This window comes from Erpetoichthys calabaricus, chromosome 4 (genome assembly GCF_900747795.2).
Source record: "Erpetoichthys calabaricus chromosome 4, fErpCal1.3, whole genome shotgun sequence".
NCBI lineage: Eukaryota > Metazoa > Chordata > Cladistia > Polypteriformes > Polypteridae > Erpetoichthys > Erpetoichthys calabaricus.
This window is the reverse complement of record NC_041397.2, coordinates 114821252-114846008: the sequence shown is the minus strand read 5'-3', so window position 1 is coordinate 114846008 and position 24757 is coordinate 114821252. Positions and strand designations below refer to the sequence as shown.

At 36.9% G+C, this 24757-nt stretch overlaps 1 protein-coding gene across 1 annotated transcript in view; it reads left to right on the top strand.

Annotated features, from left to right (window-relative positions):
• Positions 1-24757, top strand: part of wdfy2 (WD repeat and FYVE domain containing 2) — a 93822-nt gene that overhangs the window by 23020 nt on the left and 46045 nt on the right. Inside the window, exons 3-7 of the mRNA XM_028799705.2 lie at positions 832-905; positions 10233-10287; positions 17884-18034; positions 18165-18277; positions 21031-21157. Of these exons, the coding sequence (XP_028655538.1) occupies positions 832-905; positions 10233-10287; positions 17884-18034; positions 18165-18277; positions 21031-21157 (520 nt within the window). The remainder of the gene's footprint in view (positions 1-831; positions 906-10232; positions 10288-17883; positions 18035-18164; positions 18278-21030; positions 21158-24757) is intronic.

Below are 24757 nucleotides of genomic sequence, written 5' to 3'. Positions count from 1 at the left end.
AACCTGAGATGACCTGCAAACAAGAAGGGCAAAAAATCCCTAAATCCAGGTGTGCAAAACCTGCCATGCCATACCCAAGAAGTCTCCAGGCTGTAATCACTGCCAATGGTGCTTTAAACAGAGTACATAGTAAAGGGTCTGATTATGCTTTCAATGGAATATTTTACTTTTTTTATTTTTAATAAATTTGCAAAAAAATTGAAAATCCTGTTTTTGCTTTGCAGTGCTACATTTTGAATGTTGCTTTATGTGGAAAAAAGTTAATTTAAATGATATTAGTATAAGGGTGCAGCATAACAAAATGTGAAATGCTTTCTGAATGAACTATATAAAAGAGAGCAAGTTGAGTAGAGTTCTCCAAAAGAGGAAAAACACATTTACGTCTTTATTCTTTTAAGAGTATCACTCACCACACTTACACAGATGGGAGAACAATATCAACAACAAAGAAGAAAAGGCATGATCAGAAATTTCCTGGACTAACTCTTATATGATTAAAAGACATCTTTGTCAGTTCAGGGATTAGTCTCGATTTAGTACCTCAATTCATTCAGGCTGAATTGGCACTTCCTTAAACACAAAGGTAATTAAAACAGTTACTTAACAATTTAAAATTGGTGACTTACTGTTTTTCAGGAAAATGGACATTGCCTGCCAACACATATTTACATTCAGCAAGATAATAAATGAAGTGACATCTTTGATCTAACAAAAGCAATGTGAAGAAAGTGGCTGTTTGGGATTTTGTGTCCTGTTTTGTTGTACAATTCTGTATATATATATTAGTCTAAAAACTGTACTCATACTTAGGCTTACTTGTATTTTCCACAGTTCCCTGTTCCTGCATGTGTTTTAATCCTGAGACCAGAAGGCTGTCAGTGGGCATGGACAATGGACAGATCTCTGTAAGTACAGACAGTCAAGAAAACATTTTTCTTTATCAAAAAACAATGTCTAGGACATATATGTACACATTTTTATGCAAACAAATATTGCCATGCTTTGTAAAGAAAGCTTTGATACTTAAAAATATAAGCAAGTTATAAAATACAGGTGGTGCCAGGGTATCTGATACCTCTTAATGAAACCTTTGGACTTGGGAGTACCAGAAAATCAAAATTGTGTAAAAACAAATGAAAACATGTTATGGAACTTTAAATGGCTCAGCGCCCATGACTGGTTTAGCAAGAAAATATTTCAGCAGCCAGGAAACATCTCTCCACTGGCTGGGCACATCTAGCCCTTTTTTGATTACAGGAAATCTAACAGGGAAGGGAAATGCATCCATTGACAAGTCTCCAATGCATTGGAGAAAGGGGCCGAGACTTTCATAGGAAACTACTAAATAGGAGCCCTATGCAGTCAGTAATGCTTACATTGTTGTTAGTGAAATTGCAGAGTGCAACAGTGGATAACAGAAAGTGTCAGACATTACTGACACTGTGATGCAGTGTTCGTCTTGCAGAGGAGCACTACTTTATCCTCAAAATTCTGTACTTCTTAATTTTAAGCTTAAATTACTTACTAAAACTGTATTGTAATTACACTTCTCTTTGTGATGAAACGGCTATTTTAGTGTTGCGCACACAAGCATCTAAGTGTGTCATTAATGTGATGCTGGTAAGAAGTACAAGGTTTAATGACTGCATACCTGTGCATGATGTGATTCATTACCTTAAGATAAGCATGCTCTAACTGATAACATACTCGGTAGCTTAGTTTTTGGTAATTCCAACAACTCATAAGTGTTTCAGATTTGTTGTGTTTCACAAAGTTCACACAGATTACATTACTAGTACAGTTTTAAGACTGTTATCTGCACTGAAAGCCCTCATCTACAAAAAAATAAACATAACCAACTTTTAATTATGGCAATGAACAACAGAAAGTCCATTCAACTGCACAATCATTTACATACAGTAATTCATTTATGCATAATATGAAATCGTCAAACAATCTAACAAAATTAATTTGGACTGAAAAAGAAAACCAGGATGCTTGGAAACGATTTTCATAAAAAACTTAATTTTACATATAGTGAAGCAGTCTTCTATGTACTGACAAAGCTACTCTATGGGAAACTTACTCTTCAGCACCATGCTGCCAGGATAGACAGATATATACTTAGATACAGTAAATCAAACTTATTTCATTTCCCAGGTGGAAATCTAGCTTTACAGAAGATCAATAAATATAGAAATATTCTAACAACCCACAATAATTACAAAAAAAGAACAATAAAAAACTTCTGATCTGGCTTAAAATAAGAGAGCAGTCACAGCAACGCATTATAAAGGTGCATTTCCATAGGTATAAAGGAGCCCTAGTAGTGTTTCCTGACACACAACTGGCTAAAAGTAATCAATGATTGTGTTATAGAGGGGATGTGCAGTGATGTTTATAATGGCACTCTGTTTTGTCTCCTCACTACAACCTCCAGCGAGTGGTGTGTCTCATAGCTGAGCTTGCCTTCTTACTTGTTGATTCGGTGGTCCTCTCTTGAAGTAATATTACCAGCCCAGCACCCCACAGCTTAGAAAATAGCACTGTCGGGATGGATGGATAGAACTTTATTTCTCCCTAGGGGAAATTTTGGCTTTTTACAGAAGCTCTTAAATAAATTAATACATAAATAGGTAGACAAGTAAGTAAATAAATAAATATACACACACACCTCAGTCTGAACACACACTGGAATAAAAGGAAGAAAAAATCAAAAGAAAGAAAACTTCTGACGTGGCTGTCACAGTCACAGTGAGGCCTTATGCAGATGTACTGCTGTTGGTATAAAGGAGCCCCAGTAGCGTTTCATGACACACTTCTGCTGAATAATTTGTTGGCTGAAAGTCCTCAGTGTTGCTATGTCAGAGAGAGGATATGCAGCATTGTTCAGAATGGCACTCAGTTTTGTTTTAATTCTCTCCTTAGCTACCACCTCCAAGGGGTCCAGAGTGCATTCTATAATCAAGCTTGGCCCTTTTAATTAAATTGTTGACTTTGCAGGCCTCTCTTGAGGTAATACTACCAGCCTAGCACACCGCAGAATTGAAAATCACACTGGCCATCACAGAGTTTCAGAAGATGCGAAGGATGTCACTTCTCATATTAAAGGAACATGGTCTCCTAAGGAAAAAGAGCCTGCTCTGCTCTTTCTTATATAGTTCCTCTGTGTTCTGATACCAGTCTAACCTATCATTAATGTGGATCCCAAAGTACTTGTAGGAGTGCACCACCTCTACATCCAATCCTTGAACAGTGACCAGAAATAGAGTCTCTTTGGTGTGGCGAAAGTCAAAAACCAATTCCTTGGCTTTGCTGATGTAGACAAATCTCTTTGCACCAAGAAACAAACGTTTCCCCCTGACTCCTATACTCTGTATCATTCTCTTTATCAGTACACCCCATAAGTGCAGAATCATCTGAGAATTTCTGCAAGTGACATGACCTGGTGTTACATTTATAGTCTGAGGTGTACAGAGTATAGAGAAAAGGAGACAGGACTATTCCATGAGGTCCTCCACTGTTGTACACATTCGTATCAGAACCATAGTCCTTGAGTCTCACAAACTGTGGTCTGCCCAAAAGATAGTCCATTATCCATTACACCATAGGCATCTCCATCTTCATATCTGAGTTTACCAATTAACATAAATGGCTAGAAGGTATTGAAGGTGCTGGAAATAAAAAAAAACAAAGCAAAAAACATACTCATCACAGTACTGCCAGCTTTCTCCAGGTGGGAATAAGCATTGTGGAGCAGATAGATAATTGCATTCTCCACTCCAATAATAGGCAAACTGCAGTGGGCCCAGGTGGTCTAGCACAAGATGACTCATAAAGACCAGTCTCTGAAAGGTCTTCATGATGTGAGATGCAAGTGCGACTGGTCTATATCATTAGGTGAAGAGCCGCCTGCCTTCTTTGGAACAGAAACAATGCAGGATGTTTTCCACAGCAGTGGCACTTTCTGAAGCTATAGGGGCAGACTGAACAGGTGACAAGAGGACACAACAAAGTTGATCAGCACAGGCATAAAGAACTCAAGGACTGACTCAATCTGGTCCCGCAGCTTTTCCTGTGTGTAGCTTCCTCAGTTGTTTCCTTACTTGGTCTTCAGTTATGGACTGTCCAAACTGATGGTCAGAGGTGGACTTATCACTAGTCATTCCAGTTAATGTGGTAGGAGTTGTTGATGTAGTAGGGATGGTGTGAGGAGACCGGTCATCAAAAGAAGGTGTAAGTGGGAGGGAAAATGTATTAAAAAATTGGTTCAGGGCATTAGCTTTGTCTACATCTCCTTCTAGCACGTGAGCCCTTGATTGCTTGAGTCCAGTAATTATACCCAGCCCATTTCAGAGGTCCTTCATGTTATTCATAACGAGTTTGTTTTCTATTTTAGCTTTGTAAGCTTCCTTTCCTTCACTCAGCTTTTTCTTTAGTACACACTCTACGTCCTTCAGATCCTGTTACCGGATTTGAATGCTCTCTTTATCTCATTCAAGAGACCTTTTTAGTTCCTTAGTAATCCGGGACTTGTCTTTTGGAAAGCAACATACTGTCTTTATGGATAGCACAGTGTCAATACAAAAGTTCATATAGTCTGTGATGCAGTGACAGAGTTCCTCAATATTGTCCTCATTTGACTGATACATCATTTCCCAGCCAGTCTATCATTTGGAAGCAGTAAATCAGAGTCATTTCGACCTGCGGGCTCTACTTCTTCACTACTCTGGCAGTAACAAGTTGCCGTTCAATAACAGGTTTGTTGCTGGGAATAAGATGAATCAAGTTGTGGTCTGATTTGTCTAAAGGAGAAAGTTGATTACACCTAAAGGCATCCTTAACTTTTAAATACAGCAGGTCCAGCTTGTTATTTCCTCGAGTGTAACAGGTCACAAACTGATAGAAATTACATCATTTGTTCCCAAAGTCACATGGTTGAAGTCACCATATATTATAACTGCAGGGTCGGAGTGAGTCATCATTAAAGTGCTAGTAAACAGAATGAATCATCTTTGTTGCTAGGTCCTCAGGGAGGAATATAAACATTAATAAGGATGATGTCATTTATCTCCCTGGGTGAATAATGTGGACGGATTCCAACAGCCAGAATTTCAATGTTTGAATTACAAGCTGTAGTTTTGACTGCAATATGCTCCTTTCTGCACCCTTTCTTATTTACACAGATGACTAGTCCCCTTCCTGTCTTTTTTTTCTACACAGCACGGGGCTTCCGTTTGCTTGAATAAGATGAAATCCATCTGGCATTAAAACAGCGTCAGGTATATCAGGTTTAAGCCAGCTCTCCATGAAGCACAAAATGCCACTGTGCTTGTATGCTCTGTGCTCCGCTATAACTGCAGACATTTCATCCATCGTATTTGATAGCAATAAAACATTTCCCATTACAATGGATGGTAAACCACTTCTAAAACATTTTCTCCTTGCTTGAACTCTTGTGCAGGCATGTCACCTTCTCCATCAATAACCAGTTGTTTTTCCTAATGTTGAGCTTACAGACACTTCTTTTTGCACTAAGAAGCAAAGTTCTCCACTTGAGTCTTAATACTAGGTTTCACCCCACCTCGTCAATACCTTCTATTAACATAGATACAACTGAGAATTTCTGCAAGTGAAATGACATGGTGTTATATTTGAAGTCTGAGGTATACATGGTATACACGGTGAACAGAAAATGTGACAGGACTGTTCCATATGGTGTTGTTTACATCCACATCACAGACACAATTCTTTAGCCTCACAAACTGCAGTTTGTCCATTATCTAGGACACCATAGGCTCATCCACCTGCACATCCCTGCACTTCTCTCATTTACAGTAGTGGGTCCAAATGGTCTTTCACAAGAGGACTCCTCACTTGGTTAGCAGTCATGGACAGCTCATAGTGATGGTCAAATGTGTACTCATCACTGGCCATACTAGTTTAAGGGGTAAGATTCAAAAACATACAGGGCATTGTTGAAGCTGTACAGATACTGTGGGGGGCCTGGCCATTGGAAAAAGGTAATGTAGGAAGGGAAATCTAAAAAAAAAAATTGGTTCAGGGCATTAGCTTTGTCCACTTTCTCTTTCAGCATTAAAAAGCCCTGGATCGCTTGAGTTCAGTAATTATGCTCTGTCTTTTACGAATGTCTTTCATGCAACTGTATTTACATTCTATTTTATCTTTGTAAGTTTCCTTCCTTTCACTCTTTTTTTCTTTAAAACTCTTTGTTCACCTTTGAGAGCCCATTTTATACCAGATTTGAAAGCTGTTTTCTTATCATTCAGTAGACTTTTTAGTTCCTTAGTAATCCTGGGCTGCTTGCTTGGAAATGTGTGCACTGATTTTGAGGAAACAGCAGTTTCTACACAGAAGTTAATATAGTCTGTGATGCAATGACCAAGTTCCTTGATTTCATTCTCATGTGACTTGCACATCATTTCCCAGCCTGTCCTTTACAAACAGTCATTCAGAGCCATTTCAGCCTCCAGGGTTCACTTCCTCACTATCCTAGTGGTATAGAGTTGCCTTATAATAACAGGCTTGTAGGTGGGTGTATGACAGATCAGAATGTGGTCAGTTTGGCATTGAAGTGTTAGTAACAGAGTTAATTATTTCTGTTGCTGAGTCCCTTTTGGCAGAGGGAGGAAGATAAACATTAATCAGAATGATGCAACTTATCTCCTCAGCCAGATTATGTGAAAAAGTTCCTTCAATCAATATTTAATTGTCTGGATTGCAAATTTTAGATTTAACTGTAATATGGTCCCTTTCTTTCCATTCTTTATTAAAAGAGATGATCAGACCCTCTGTTACCCCTTTTCCACTCTGTTCTCTGTCTCTGTTTGGCTGTAATTAGATGAAATTCATCCAGTAATAACATAGTGTCAGGAATTTCAGGTTTAAACCAGCTCTTCGTAATCCATAAAAGCACTGTGGCTCATTGTGAGAGTTCACAGTTCATCTATCTTATTTGAAAGAAAGTGAACACTGTCTATTACAGTGAATGACAGGCCAGTTCTGAATGCTTTCAGCCTTGCTTTTATTCTCACTTTGTCACTTTACTGTCTCCATCTTCAAATAAACAGCTTGTGGTAAAATGGAACTGCTTAGGAGCTCAGAATCACAGTACTAGCAGCACATTATGGAAATATTTCATACACCCCACTTTTAATTTCTCAGTGTCTCTTACATTTTCAGGACTTGCAGATGTATAGTATTCTTTTTCTTCCTGTGATTAGACCCAAATATGCATCTTGTCGAAGATGCAATTTAGACGAGCTGCTGTGGGGGTTTGTGATGACAGCATTCATTAATACAACTTGTAGTGGCTACTTTCAGTGCCAAGCCAGATCACAGTTAATCCTAAAATTAATAAAAACTAGTTACTGAAAGTTTAAAAAAAAAAAAATATGGAAAAGAGAAAATACAGACATTCTGTAAAAGGTTTCTGCCTGCACAGTGCCTGGAAGAAATTAAATATTAATTTGAAAACTAAATATGGTATTTACTTTGATTAAAAAAACAAACAATGTGAAATATGGCATGTATAATACACTAAAGGTACTGGATTATAAAATTAAAAATTCAAAAGAAAGGAAAATATGATTCAAATCAAATGTATGTTTTTATTATATAATAGTAATAATAATAGCAGCTCACTTGTCAAAACATAAAATGCAGGGAAGGCCTCGGATTGAACCCACAACCTCTTGATTTAGAAGCAGCCGTTCTTACTTCTAACCCAGCCAGGTAATTGATAAGTGGGCTTTGGTTTTTACATATTTGGGCTATACTCTTGAATAAAGGCGCACTTGTTTTGTTATACCTTTTGTGAAAGTATTTATTTGATATTTTGGCCAGTCTTCACACATTATACACTTCACGTCAACACTCTATCGTTATTACTGTAACATGAAAAAAGTTCCTGTTTTAGTTATGTGTTCAACATTTCTTGCCTTGCATTTCCTGTCATCCTATATTTACCCAAATTGTCATAGACACGGAACACAAATGAAATGTATGTATTCCAAATAACAATATATCATTTACCCCATACAACTCCAGGCACCTCACAACCAGTGGGGGATGAGATAGCAGGCTGCTTGCTGCTTGTGCTGATTGACACATTTGGAAAACAAAGACGCTGATGAGGAGGTGCAAAGGAATTTAAGGTGGCCCAGCATTACAACTTTTTTTGTAGGCTTCAGGGATTCTAGTGTTAATTGTATCCAACTGCTGACAACACTAAATGCTGAAGGGGAGGAATTACTTCAGGAAAGCATTGCAGAGCTTGACCTGCGTTTAAGTCAAAACAGTTAAAATAGAAAATATAAATAACCAAAACACAGCTTAAGGTGAAATATTGCAATTTGTGTTGTGACTTTTTGCTGTTTTAGCCATAAGAGAACAACTAAGGAGGAGCTAAAAATAGCAAAGGTCAACTACAATATGCAAACAAAATAATAAATGAACTTATTCAGCATTTTCTAAAGTTGCTAGCAGGGATAAAAGGTTAAATGCAAGAAAACTGGTAAGACAAAAAACATTTAACAAAGACTGCTCAGAGAAGCTGGTGATTATAAATTGTTCACTTCACTGAGCATTCACTTCAACAAACAATAACATAGGAGACAGCACCATTACACCAAAAAAGTTTATTTAAACAGTGTAAATAATGACAGCAGGAATAAATAAAATACAAAAGTGTAAAATAACAAACACATCTGGGCCTCAGGGCCTATATAGCAAAATAAGTGACTCTCTCCCCTGTGGAGTGCCTAGTCCACATATCCACTGAATACTCTTGCTGTCCTACTCTCCCTCTTGCCTTCCGTCCTCGCACCATCTGAGACCTTGTCTAAATCTTACTCCCACCTCCAATGTCACAGGTCTGTGGACCAAGGTACTCTTTTAAAGTTCTGGCTCTGAACTTCTTCTGGATAACTTGTTATAAACTACTTTATATGAATGAGGGAATACTATGTTCTACTAGTAAACAAGAAATACATTTGATTGTGAAGGTAAATACCGTATATTATGTACCTTGACTTCCAGCAGTTTTTTGATGAGTTAACTCATGAGAGGCTAGTGATCAAAATATTAAAATCGGTGATCCAGGAAACATTTTGCAGCTAAGTGTAGAATTATTGTAGCATAAGTACAGAAAATAACATGTTATGATGCAAGGACGTTGATAGTGCAGTCCATCTAGGATCAGTAAATTAAAATATTACTTAAGTTTTAAGGTAACACTATACTACTCTAGGTGGATTAACAGATATGCTAAATTTTAAAAAATCACCATAGAAGAGGAACATATACATAACAAGCAACATTTAGTTTACAACATTTAAATTAACACAACAATGAACAAAAATAAATTAAAAATACAGAGTAAGAACAGTTCCTTACAAATACGTACAGACCCATTCTTTGACGGAGATTTGCTCTGGTTAGTTGGATGACGCCTGTGCTCTGCAGTTTTTACATTGTGCCAAAGATTCTCAATCAGACTGAGATGCGGGCTTTGACTGGGCCATTGTAGAACAAATACCTTTTTGTCCTTGAGAGTCGTGAGAGGTGCTGATAGATTTCATGAGTATGAGGTATGATCTAAGAGGAAAGATTGATGATGAGCCTTTCTATTTTAAGCAGACAGGCTAAGAAAAGACATGATTACTCAAAAGTATGAAGGACATGGTAGAGTCAATATTAGTGTTATTCTAAAACAGTTTTTCAAAAAGAACACCGGGGCAGTGATAGAACCTGGATAAGGGTGAATTCTGGCAAGTAAATTTAGTGTAAATGTAGTTAAGTATTTGTACATTTATGGAACAAAATTTCATGTTCTTTATTAAAAAGAAGCAGCTTGGGGACCTTTAGTTCTAAACTTGGCACTACTTTAAAAACTTTGGGTGAATAGGAAATGACAAAGCTTGATCTGCTGAAAATGTTTTTTATTATTCTTATGTACTTTGAGTTGCCATCTCATAATCAAATTATTTAACTTGTTTTACTCAATTAGTCACCTTTACCTGTATCAATAAATAGACCATTGCTAACTGGTTTGTATACATTCATTGGCTAGCCTTGGTGTTATTTAATATAGCCAATTAATAAGCCTGCAGTTTGGATCACCACTCTGAAGGAAATACATTCTCACAATACCATGATGTCTATCCAAACATCATTTTTAATTATTTTATTTATATTTTGCATCTTTTCAGGAATTTGTTCTATCTGATGACTATAATAAAATGACTCAAGCCAGAAGTTACCAAGGTAAGAGCAACTTAAGCAAAGAGGATCTCAAAACAGGAAATATCCTTTCAGTTCACCTCTTTCTGATCAAAATTCAAATTCACAGCATATTAATAATCTCAAACCTTGAAATAGTGTAAAATGTTACCTACGTGCTTATGTTTGAAATTTGTTATTTTTAACCTTCTGGGAGTGGCTCTTAGAGGACAAAGACCATCCATCCATCCATCCATTTTCCAACCCGCTGAATCCAAACAGGGTCACGGGGGTCTGCTGGAGCCAATCCCAGCCAACACAGGGCACAAGGCAGGGAACCAATCCCAGGCAGGGTGCCAACCCACCGCAGGGACAAAGACCACCAATAAAAAAAAAATCAAATATCAAAAATATTACATTTGCGAGGGTGGCACGGTGGCGCAGTGGGTAGCGCTGCTGCCTCGCAGGTAGGAGACCCGGGTTTGCTTCCCGGGTCCTCCCTGCGTGGAGTTTGCATGTTCTCCCTGCATGGGTTTCCTCCGGGTACTCCAGTTTCCTCCCACAGTCCAAAGACATGCAGGTTAGGTGCATTGCCGATCCTAAATTGTCCCTAGTGTGTGCTTGGTGTGTGTGTGACCTGCGGTGGGCTGGCGCCCTGCCCGGGGTTTGTTCCTGCCTTGCGCCCTATGCTGGCTGGGATTGGCTCCAGTAGACCCCCGTGACCCTGTAGTTAGGATATAGCAGGTTGGATAATGGATGGATGGATTACATTTGCAATCAGTGACCTTGAAATATCACAAAACAGCACTACACATGCTATATTACTGATGCCCATTTTTTTCAAAGTTTTGACTCCTAATATCCCACTAAAGGGTGAACCCCTGGGGTCAACTGATGCAGCATTCACAGTTTCAAGTCCTTCTGATCATTTTTGCTGAAGACATCTATTGGCTTACTATTTTCATAGGGGTGAAAATTCTTGAACAAAGTGTAGACTAAAAATGGGCCTGAAAATGAAGGTTATTAAGGTCTAGAGGGTCAAAAATAAGGGGGAACCCCAAAAAACTCAATATCCTGCACATCAAGGGGAGCCAAATGGTATATCAGACAGTGACATACAAAAGTTTGGGCATCTTTGCTTATGTCTCTTGCTGTGAATAGTTAACATAAGATGAACTGATTACCAAAAGGCATAAATAAAGGATCCTTTTTTCAGCATTTTATGCAAGATTAGGGGATTGTTGTATTGTTTATGTTTTGTACAGTGAAAAAAGGGAAAGGAGCACCTTGCACAAGTATGGATACCCCAAGATATCTGAGGTCTCAGATAACTTTTCCTAAGGTCTCAAATCTTAATTATTGCTCATTAGGGATATGGATTGTTCACAGTCATTGTAATGAAACCCCAGGTGATGCAAATTGCAAAGTTGTATAAAATCTCTGACTCTGCAAACCTTGTCCTAACAACCAGCAGCCATGGGCTCCTCTAAGTAGCCACCTAGCACACTGAAAATAAAATAATTAATGTCCACAAAGCAGGAGAAAGCTGCAAGAAGGCAGCAAAGCGTTTTCAGGTAGCCGTTTCCTCGGTTCATAATGTCATTAAGAAATGGCAGTTGACAGGAATGGTAGAGGTCAGGAAGACCAAGAAAACTTTCTGGAAGACCTGCTCTTTGAATTGCTAGAGAGGCAAATAAAACCCCAGATTTGACTGCAAAAGAACTTCAGGCAGATTTAGCAGAGTATGGAGTGGTGGTGCACTGTTCTACTGGGCAGCGACGCCTGAACAAATATGACCTTCATGGTAGAGTCCGCAGAAGAAAACCTATTCTACATCCTAGCTACAAAATTCAGTGCCTGAAGTTTGTAAATGAGCATCTAAACAAGCCAGATGCATTTTGGAAACAATAAAGTCACACAATGTGCAAAGGTATGTTTTGAGAAAAAAGAGTGCTGTGATTCCAGGAAAAGAGCACCTCTCCAACTATTAAGTGTGGTGGTGGATCAGTTATGCTTTGTGCTTGTGTTGCAGCCAGTGGTACAGGGAACATGTCTGTGCTAGAGGAAAGAATGGTTTCAAATAAACATCAGCAAATTCTGGAAGCAAACATCACACCATATGCAAAAAAGTTGAAGTTAAAAAGAGGATGAGTCCTACAACAGGATTATGATCAGAAACATACCTCAAAATCTACAATGGAATACCTCAAGAGGCACAAGATGATGGTTTTGCCATGGCCCTCATAGTCCACCGACCTAAACATCATTGAAAATCTGTGGATAGATCTCAAAAGAGCAGTGCATGCAAGACGACTCAAGAATCTTGCAGAATTAGAAGACATTTGTAAGGACGAATGGGTGAAAATACCCAAAGTAAGAACTGAAAGACTCTCAACAGGCTACAAAAAGCATTTACAAGCTGTGGTACTTGCCAAATGGAGTGTTAGTAAGGACTGACAATGTCGCATCCCGAAACATTTGCCTCAGACCCTTGTAATTTTTTTTTAGTATTTTGTACCTGTGAGTGATAGAAAGAAAAAAGTAATCTTGTTTATAATACCAAAGAAATATGTCATCTTTAATCTTTATGCCTTTTGGTGATCACGTCATCTTCTGCTCACCTGACTATTCACAGTAGCAGACATTATAAGCAAGGGGTTCCAAACTTTTGCATGCCACTGTATGTGGAAGCTTTCTTGTAATGGTGAATCAAGAGGTGTAGAATAATTAATAAGTCATTTTTATGAGCACAAAATATATACAATATATATATTCCTACTGTATTTGTTTATACCAGTAATATTTAACTCAGTACATGGAGTTTTACAGGTTGTTAGTATAGCTAATTAGTGATGCTTTTTAAACCAGCATAAGTTATCTTACTGATTTCTGGGCTCAGTCTGAAGAATCTAAATGCTTTCATTGTTTGTGGTTTACAATTTTAGAGAGCCACGGTTTTATTCAATAATTTGCTTTCAGATAATTTTATTCTGGCTCTTGTACCCGACATGAGTGTTTTCTAAATAGCTTTTAAAACTGAGGAATCATTTGGAACAGACTCAATTTTTAAATTAGAGAGTCTAAAGAGGATCTGCTTGCAAGCCTGTTCACTGGAAATTGACCAGCAGTTTAGAAATAAAACATCCGGATATTAAAGACCTAGCAATAGAGCATATGTAGCCACCTGGACCATTGTTTCACAACACTCCTTCACTTTGCAAGCTTTTACTGAATTCTGCAGCTGATTGAAGAAATAAGAAAAAAAAGAAATGAAACTAAGAAAAGAGTGTAGTTAAAACTGGGAATTATTATTAAGAGAGAACCATCAACTATCATGATCATCCTTGAGCTGAGCAACCTCACATTATACTATACTCAGTTTAAAGAAGAAAAATTGAATGTTTGCTATTCCTGTCAGTCAGTCTTACTTTTTTATAGTTTTGAAGTTTATCGGTGGTTTTTATAATAAAACTGGCTATACCAAATGGATAGTCTATACATATTACTTATAGGTTACAACCGATGCTTTTACCCAGTTGGACGTATACATTACAGATGTACAGCACATCTTCAACATTTCTAAAATGGCAGTACTGGCAAGTTTAGTAATTCAATGAAGATCACCCACTGAGTGAATAGTTGCAATGACTCATCTGGCATACACATGGTTCATTGCTATACACACTAGACAACTCCCTGCCCTGTATGTTCTACTTAAAAAATAAACTGTTTTAGAACTGTTTGTGCAAGTCTCCATACCAAGCTGTTTGCAATTTTGCCTGGTTAGAAAGAGGAAGATAGATGCTATGCTTTTAACTTGTGGTTGGATTGAACCTTTTATTGTTTGCATTTCCTGGTTCACAGACAGCTGACAATAGATGTGAAACAAAAGCACATAACTAAAGAATTGTTGTCTGTGTTTCCTGCATCCTCCTTCCATAATGTAGTCCCTACTATATCTACTCTACTCATTTTGTACTTTAGCAGCACAATGCTTGGTATGCATAATAGTGACCCTATAATGGATAAACATTTTGCTGTCTTCTTAGCAGATTATATTACAGCTTCTGTTTTAGCATACCCTGAGCCAGAGAACTCTTTCTATCGGAGTGATAAATTTTATATTTTCTGTCTTCTCTTAGCTTGGAGCTTTGATGGAAATGACAAAAATGACTCAGAGCTGCTTACAGAATTGCACAGTGCATCTGTTGACTCTTAAGTTATGCAAAGATAAGAAGAGCATCTAATCTCTACAAACAATGCATTTCATCTTACAACACTATTCAGTGTGCTGCCTGTCATAATGCTGAATTTTGACAACGTTGATCTGTATTGAGTTAATTATCTACACAGTTATTTGCTAATCTAATTTTGCATAAGATCTGAAGATACATTGTATCCTATAATAACTCAGGTTTAATTCAAGATTAAAACAAAATTTTTGTCTTCACCTTGTAGGATTTGAGCATTTTTCAAAAGCAAGCTCTCACTGCATCTTCCTTTATATCAAACGGGGGCATCACATATTAAACACAAGGCTACAAAGCACAAGTCATTTAAGATTGACATTCCCCAATTATCTTTTGATGGACTCTGAGCAAGATGTGCAGTCACACTGTGCAGTCTCACTGTGCTGAGAGTTAAACCAGATATTTCATGCTATACTTTTATGTATAATTGGAAAGATTTCCTCTAAGGTTATCCTTCCATTGACTGGGCTAAAACTGACATACTGTATTTGAAAATGTAAGTAGACAAGAATACTTGTGAAATTAAAATTACTTGAATCTCCCAGATTCCGCCCAGGTAAATATTATTCAATTGTGAATTGGCATTTTTGTTACTATTTTATTCTAATTAAAAAAAAAAATAAAAAGCTGATATCGCAACTGTCATTCAGATTAATGTAATGCTTCTGTTTAGCTTTTCTAGTCATGAAACCGTGAATGTTACATCAAGACACCCCCACAAATTAGAAATGTATTAAAAAAAGAAAGGGTTAAGGAGTTTCACAAGTAAAATACACATAATTTAGAAATACTTTCTACAATTAATTTATTAAAGAAGGATTCACATATTTACAAATACATGTGTGACACTCCTAAGGCAGTTTTATATTCACAGAGCTGTAAATAGAAGGCACAAGTACATCAGTGAATTCTGAAAGTCGTATGTAAATATGGAAATGAGGATGGCAGTTTTGACACAGTTTGACAAAGCCTCCCTTAAAGTCGGAGATGCAAAACAAAATGTTTAACTTTTCTAAATATTTTACTACTTTAATAATAACTATGCATCTCGTCTTTAACTGACATGATTAATGACATTCTTAAGTTTTGTATCTTCACAAGTATTTTTTTAAAACACAAGAAAAAATTGACTTTTTAACAGTGTTCAGTGCCTGCTCTATGGTATTGGCTTATTAAAAATAATTTATAATTATCTTTAAATGTGTACATTTTTTTTGCATGGAAGTTCAGTATATCAGTAAGGTCAATATGTAAAAACTGAATCTCTAACTTTATTTTAGAATTAGGAAATACTGAAAGGAACATATTGTGCATAAAAACATCAAAATGTACAGTAAATGAAAAAACCCTACTTTCCTTTTAACCATGACTCATATAACTACTACGTTATTTTGAAAGATAAAGCATTTAGAACAGGACACAAGGGTTAAAAAACTACTGACCAATATAAAAATAATGCTTTATTTAATACAAAGTGCCTTCATCTATAGTATAGTTTGACGGATAAGAAAAGTGATATTTATCTTTTTTGGTGTCATGGTGGTGCAGTGGCTACCTCTGTTGTTTAACATATCCATGAGACTGGGTTAGAATTCTTCCTCTGTCACAAACTGTGTGATTGGGCTGAAGTCATTTCCCATGTATGACAGTGTTTTCCTTTTAGTTGTCGTGTTTTCTTCTAATGATCTATGGATTGGGTTTACTGGACATTCTAAGTGGCCCGATGTGATGCACAGTAACTCTGTCCAGAGTTGGACCTTGTCGTACAGTGCATCCGGAAAGTATTGACAGCGCATCACTTTTTCCACATTTTGTTATGTTACAGCCTTATTCCAAAATGGATTAAATTCATTTTTTTCCTCAGAATTCTACACACAACACCCCATAATGACAACGTGAAAAAAGTTTACTTGAGGTTTTTGCAAATTTATTAAAAATAAAAAAATTGAGAAAGCACATGTACATAAGTATTCACAGCCTTTGCTCAATACTTTGTCGATGCACCTTGTATATATGCACTTGTATATCTGGTGGAGCCTGATTAAGACACAGGCTCCTTTAAACCTAAAATGGATTGAGCAGTTTCAGAATATGGAGGGATGGATGAAGGATTAATCTACTGTACACTATAAAATATTTGTCAATAAGGAATTATGATTAGGAAAACAGTTTTCAAAGAACACGTTTATGGTTGATACCATTATGACACTATATGAGAATCATGGCTTGCAAGATGATCATTGGTTCTTTGTTAACATGAAACCTTTCATTAGTGCTCCTTTAAAAAAGTTATCTATCCACAGTAAGTGCCACTGTACTTGTGTTTCTTTTGACCCCTTCTAAGAACAGAACCTCAGCTCTGCTAGGGACTTTCTGAAATTTTCAAAAAATTAGACATATATAAACAAAAGACCCTGTATGTGTATGGAGCTGTCTACTCTGCTCATGCTCAACCACAGCCAGTAGATGGCACATGCATGCACTTTTGAAATTTTTTAGGCACTTACATGCGCTTCTCACTACGAAAAGCACGTGTGCAGCAAACAGCAATGCGCAACAACAACGCTGTGCTAATGACACAGATGAAGAGACACAACATTGAAACGAAGCAAACGATGCAGCTCAACAAAGTGAAACACCTCAGCAATGGAGGGTAAGGCTTGAAGTTTTCACTAAAAATATTATCTATCTGGAGGTATTTTCTCAAGACAAAGATTAATAGAACTCATGTGCCAGCGATATGGCTAAGAAATGTTATTGCCAGTGTCTTATGAAAGCCAGTGGAAGTCCTCTGCACTGGGTAATTCTTTAGAGTTAGCTGATGCTTCTCCAAGTTCACAAATATATTAAAACTGCTATTTAGTCTCTGGGTTGTTTTTTGTCCTGAAAGTTCACACGCAGCTAATAATAGATATTCCAAAGATCAAGCAGGATGATTGGAATTTTACCACCTGAGTTAAAATATATGGAAAAAAATGTATTTTGACTTTCTTTTCCTCAAATCATGTTATCATATTGTGAATAAGCCCAACAAAAGATGAAGTTCCTGTAATGAGATGACAGTTAAACTTTCTGTTTTAAAATGAATAAAATCACATTTATATCAAAATATTTGGACATTTATGAGTTTTCAAGTTTCAGTTCTAAGGTACCAAGTATATTTCCCTGCTCCATTACATAATTCAAATATGGCTAAACAATAACCTCTAGAAGATGTTATTGTCTCTTCAGTAGTTAGTCAAATCATAGATCACTCTCAGCTGTACTGTAGAACTGACTTTGTGAACCCTTGCATTGTTTTATTACAATTTACACCAAAAGCATTACCATTTATATTTTTCTGGTACCTGCTTTAAAGAAGAACATGTCTGTTGTGTTTTTTTTTTTACAGCTCATCAAAATCGAGTGACTGTTGTTCTCTTTGTGCTAGAGATGGAGTGGGTGCTAAGCACTGGACTGGATAAAAACTTTACCTGGCACTGTTCAGAAAGCAGTCAACGGTTAGGAGGATATCGGACTACTTCCTGGGTTTCTTGTCTGCAGTATCCTTTCAAAATTGCTTATATGATATAAATAAGTGTCCAGTAAACTTAATTTCAACAAATTACAGACTTGTATATTATAACTAACAAGAACATGTTTTGAGTTAAAGTACTTGACTGATGCTCCCAGATTTGATGTAGAGACACGGCATGCTTTTGTAGGGGACCACTCTGGCCAAGTCACCATTATGAAACTTGAACAGGAAAGCTGCAGCCTTGTTACCACATTTAAAGGACATACAGGTAAGAAAAGGCATAACATTAAAAGGGAGTGCCACAAGTCTACACCAGGAGGACTACATAGCACAGAATATGAAGTCATGCAGATTTGTATTTTGTTGGCAGTGTCCATGGTTAGAAAGACTTACAATATTCTTGATGAACAAAACCAGAATGCATGAAACACACCAGAAAAGGATTGCAATAGGAAGGCTTAGTTACTCTACTTGAAAAAACAAAAAGGGGTATCAGGTGCTATTGCAACCCTCATCAGGATAAGTACAGTAAAAAGATGATGAGGATGATGATGATGTATATCACGGTACAGACTAGTCTGAGTTAGAAAGTTAGCAGTATTTTTTGCAGGTTCCCCACATATGATCAAACATCAAATGGGAACCTATCAGTGTACAGTGTAGTCTCCCAGCCCCCAAATTAGGCTATTAATTGCCATTTCTATCTGACTACAGATCTGTTTTCTAATATACAAATTATATTATCTGTAATTGTCAGGTGAGCAAGCAATGTGGGTGGAGAGAATTATATTATTCTAGATTGTGAACGTACAATACTGTAATTCATATGTGGTGTACTCTCAACAATTGACTTATTTTCTGTAAAAAAATTAAAATTGGTGCCGTAGTAGGGCTGCTAAACAACACAAAAAGGAAAAGATAATTTCAAAATATTTGTAAAATGTTAGTGAAAAAAACAAAAGTGCACTAGTCAGTTTATTTTGTATAGTGCTACTTCATAGTGAGTATTATCACAGTTCTATCTATCTATCTATCTATCTATCTATCTATCTATCTATCTATCTATCTATCTATCTATCTATCTATCTATCTATCACAAAATTCTTTAAAGAGAGTGAAACACAGTTTGGATCTCCTCGTAGAAAATTTGAATTTATCTGTGATGTCAAGGGCTTTTCATTAATCTGCAAGCCGATGCACCAATTTATTTAAGTGGGAAAAATCCTGATCAGTGCTGTCTCCATCCGTACATTTTTCCCCGGTTCCAGGTTTAGGAGTGGATCTCAGCTTTAGTGTATATTTGTGTATATTAAAAATGTAAGAGAATCATGTTATTGATGTGTTGCCTGAGTGTCAAAAAAAACTTTTTATCTTATATATAAAATTTGTAATTCTACTACATTAAAGCAAGTGCAGCGAGTCACTATCATCGTAGTAATCCAACCACATACAGTCAAGTTAAGTCACTAAGCTGAACAACCCCACACCCTAGCCAAGACATGTAAGCCACTTGTCCTTGAGTTACAGAAATATGTAAACAAATCAAAATTTCTATTTAAAAAGCATTGCTGAATTTTCAAAAGCATCTTAAAACAGAGAAACATTCTGTGAAAATTCCATTACGATTAGTGTACAGTTTCCAATTTACCTTGAAAGAGGTTGTTTCAACTTGCTTATTTTCCATTTTTGTGCATCCAATATTCTCTCCTGGCATCAGATAGAAGTTACTGAAATGCTAAATGAGTTGCATGCACAGCAAGAAACTTGCTGACACATCAGCCAATTGTGCACATTCCAGCAGCACCACCACCACCTCATTTTTGTATGCTGCCTGAACTTGTACCAGGTAAGTTAAATAATCCTCATAACACCCAAGAAAACTTTAAGCAAGGAAACCAAAATGTGATTTAACTTACCTAGAAATTAATTAAAGAGGAAAGCATTCAGTGAGCACCTTTTCATACAGTAAATAAAACTATTTGTGATATATATAACAACCTTATGTCTGCTGTATCTGTACATTATAATATATTTCAGTGTCAATTTTTCACTTACAGAAAAGGTTCCACAGTGATGATTTATTCATAATGGTCAATAACACTGCAGCCACAGACTTCAACATACTGTAGATTTTAATTCTTTATCAAGGAATTATTTAAAAAATTTGGGTTTAAGAAATATGAAATGGGCGGCACGGTGGCGCAGTGGTAGAGCTGCTGCCTCGCAGTTAGGAGACCTGGGTTCGCTTCCCAGGTCCTCCCTGCGTGGAGTTTGCATGTTCTCCCCATGTCTGCGTGGGTTTCCTCCGGGCGCTCCGGTTTCCTCCCACAGTCCAAAGACATGCAGGTTAGGTGGACTGGCGATTCTAAATTGGCCCTAGTGTTTGCTTGGTGTGTGGGTATATTTGTGTGTGTCCTGCAGTGGGTTGGCACCCTGCCCGGGATTGTTTCCTGCCTTGTGCCCTGTGTTGGCTGGGATTGGCTCCAGCAGACCCCCGTGACCCTGTGTTTGGATTCAGCGGGTTGGAAGATGGATGGATGGAAATATGAAATGCAGTTAGTGAAAGATCCACCACAACCAACAACATAACAATAGCACATCAATCAATACAATTTTTACATAACTTGAATTGGAATCTGGTGTCTCTGAAAGCTATTTTATCTGCTACAAGCTAATGTAAGTTTGGCTTTTAAATACGAGATACTGTATTGTAAAAAGCTACTACAAACATTTTATTCATCAGCTTTACTAATACATGTAATTACATTATCAATTATTTTTGAATATGGCAAAAATATTCAATAAACAAAAATTTTACATCTGCCTTTTATAAAGCAAACAAATATTCAAAACGCTACAACTTTCAAAACAGTTAACTAAATCCCAGAATGCACCTGAATGTTATGCCGTGTGTACATTTTATAACTTTTGATTTGTTTCTCTATGTTGTATAATTGCTGCTGTGATTTTTACCCTTTTGTTCAGGATTCAATCTAATCTAATCTATGTGTCTCTTTCCAGGTAGTGTTACAGCACTCTGCTGGGATTCAGTCCAGAGAGTGCTGTTCTCAGGTAGCTCTGACCATTCCATCATTATGTGGGACATCGGAGGCCGAAAGGGGACAGCCATTGAGCTTCAAGGACACAAGTAAGCACTGTTTAAAGTAGCCCTGTTATTTTTCACTATCAGAATATAGGTACTGTATTATTTGCGACTGATTGATTAGTGCTGCATCTTATCTTACAAACATGTGGGATTTACAGTAGATTCAGAAAGTATTCAGACTTTCTGAACATTTTATTGTGCTGTAGATTTCATTTTAAATTAATAAATTTTGCCTATCAGTCTACTCTCAATAACCCATAATGACAAAATGAAAACATCTTTTCAGAAAGGATTGCTGTGACACTCCAAATTGTGGTCAGGTGCATCCTATTTGCTTTAACTATCCTTGATGTGTCTAATACTTGACTGGAGTCCACCTGTAGCAAACTGAATTGACTGGATACAGTTTAGAAAAGCACATACCTGTGTATGCAAGCTTCTACAATTCCCATTGCTTGTCAGGACAAACACCAAGTTAAAGGAACTCTCTTTAGACCTCCATGATCAAACTGGAGTGAAGTAAAGATTAGGGCAAGGGTATAAAATCATTTCTAAACCTCTGAGTGTTTTCAGAAACACAGTGGCTTTAATAATTGTGAAACGGAAGATGTTTAGAACCACTAGGATTCTTCCTGAGTTTAGCCAGCCAGACAACCTAGAGTAGTGATAGTACAGTAGGTGGGTCATAAATAAAGTCTTAATTGTATCTTGATATCCTCTCCATTGAAATCATACCTTTTCTCATTTGAATAAGTTGTTGAACTGTATTTTCACTAATATGTAATTTATTCATTTTGATAAGTTCTTTAAAATCAACAATATTTGAAAAATGCATACAAGATAGGAGATGAAATGCACCCATTGCAGAGATCCCTGTACATTTTAAGCAGATTATACTTGATGGGAAAATCTGAACACGGCTCTAATTGCATAATCAGGGAACTGTTTGGCACGTAGCATCAACCCTGGCTCCTCACATTATTGTAGCACCATTAGATACCATGAGGTATACCATGAGGGCGGAGTGGTGGCTCTGAGGCTAGGGATCTGCACTGGCAATCAGAAGGTTGCCGGTTCGAATCTCGTAAATGCCAATAGGGACTCTGCTCTGTTGGGCCCTTGAGCAAGGCCCTTAATTTGCAATTGCTGAGTGCTTTGAGTAGTGAGAAAAGCGCTATATAAATGCAAAGAATTATTATTAATTACTATACAGTTGTAACCTTTCTGCAAGTCCAAAAAACATACGTGGACTGGGCTGGAAAACTCTCATGACTATCTGAATAGCCATGTAAGGACAAACCTGTGGTATATCAATCTAGGCCAAGGTCAAAATCTGCAGATTCGTCTTTCCAGCACCCAGCGTAAGGGAGGTGCACACCCTCTTGTCCACATTTTGTGTACCCCTGTTTTCTTGTATTTAGATTATGACCCTGATATTTACCTTTGAATAATCTGAAAGGCCTGCTTTGTTTTTTATGCTATGGTGAGATAATGATTTTAACATTTTAACCAGCATAATTCAGGTTCCAAGTTCTGTTACTTGGTTATAAGGTATACCATGTACTTCAGTTGCCAGTCAGTTAAACTTGTATCCATGGCTTAGCCAAATCTTTCATAAGAACATTTATCTTTTTACATTTGAAATTGCAATTGACTCTGTTCCTGGTAGTGATTAGAAAAGGAATTTTTTATGGATCTATTTTTAACTGTTATGGCTTTGAACATCCTGATGTTGTGCAATATTTCTAGTAACCTTGTGTTCTTAAGTATAAACTTGTGCCTTACCCAAAAAACTTACAACATAAGGGACAAAATGTGCAGTAAAATAATATTCTGGCCTTACAGACTTAACTTAACTTTCAGTTTCTGGTTTCTGTTACTGTTAAGACAACATTTATCCTCTTTTGGGATATGGGCTTATTACCAATACCAATATCATTTTTAAATCAATTGGTTAAACCAAAAATATACTTTTTAATAAATTTAAGCTGACCCCTACATCCCACAGAAAGTTTTTCAATGTTAAAATTCACCTTAATTAACCTATAAACATACCTCCCTCATTCCCATACATACAGTAAACCCTATATGCTAACAGCTGGGAATATTTAAATATTTTAAAATTAATTCATATTAATTCATACCTTTGTGTTGTTTATGTTTTCTGGACAAATCCTATCAGCTTACACTCTATAGTTATATGCTTATTTCCTTTTTTAAAGACCAATTAAGCCAGTGCTTCTTCATGCTACCTGTGAGCACAAATGGAAACAGTTAAAGACGTTATGAAAGATTTGCACAGTCAGGAATAAGAGCTTTATTTGATTTAGGCTGTTAACCTTAAAAAAGATTTGGCAATGTAATACCAGCTTTTTAATAGCACAATAAACCATTGAGATTTTTAAAGTTTTTAAGTTGTTCTTAAAATGAGCATTATGGAAGAAAATGCAAATTAATTAAAAATTCACATAACATGCACTTTAGACTATCTGTACAGGCCTTGCTAAGAGTCAGAAGGAGACCAGACTTCCATTTATTTAGATTGGTTAGGTAATTATACTTGCTAGTACCAATGTGTTTTTTTTATAATTTTTGGACAAGAATTGAAATACAGATGCTGTAATTCTCAAAGTTGCCCATTTCTGTTTTCATTAAGTACCTTGTCATCCCTGTTGCAAACATTGAAAGAACTAGTGCAAATATCACACTGCATTATTCAGAAACACTCCATGTCATACTTACTAGGGCACTGCAGTCACTTTGAGGCAGTATTTAGGAATACTGCCATATTCTGGTAAACCATACTGCCAACCTTAATCTCAGCACTCAGCTTGGCAACAGGACTTCCCTTCTGCCATCATCTTACTCTAGGAAATTATTGTTTTAACAGTATCACTTGCACATCCAAAACTCTCAGTCACCAGCACTGCACAGTACTGTAAATGTCCTTCTGTCTTTCTCTTTTGTTCAAACATGTACACCTGTTTTACTGAACAAAAATAATCTCAACTCAGGAATAATTACAGAGGGAAAGCAAAATACAAGTAAAGAGAAACTTATACAAAACGACGCTGGTGCTAAGTGTAACCTGGATCTATCCAAGAGGCTGGTGTGTCCACTTTAAAATTACAACAAGAAGCTTCATGGTCATAATACTCCCAGTGCAAGATGCACAGTGTTAGCCACCTGCCTGGCTTTACCTTTACAAATGCACCATGTCCTATTTCTCATGCTTGAGTCCCAGCTCAATGTCTTTTTGAGGGACACATCATGAATACAGGGCGTACCACCCCTACTAGCCCCAAAGTTCCCTTATTGGCATCTGTAGGCCCTCAAGCTTTACATTGGACCTAATAGTACTCTGTGCCATCCCTGTGATGGCAGTACTTCTGGTAAACCCCACCAGCTGAGCACCCTACTTATAATAATCTTTCCACAGAGACCTCTAATAACTTTGAGAAGTCTCTTCCATGTAATAAATTGCTTTAGCTCAGTGATCATACAGCACAGAATATAATGTAGTACTGCTTAAAAGTTTTTGAACCTTTACTGTTGTCCTTTAAATGTCATATTTTTCCAAAGAAATCTTTGTTTATGTCTTTTCATTCAAAAAATACTGCTACTTGTACTAAATATACAAAA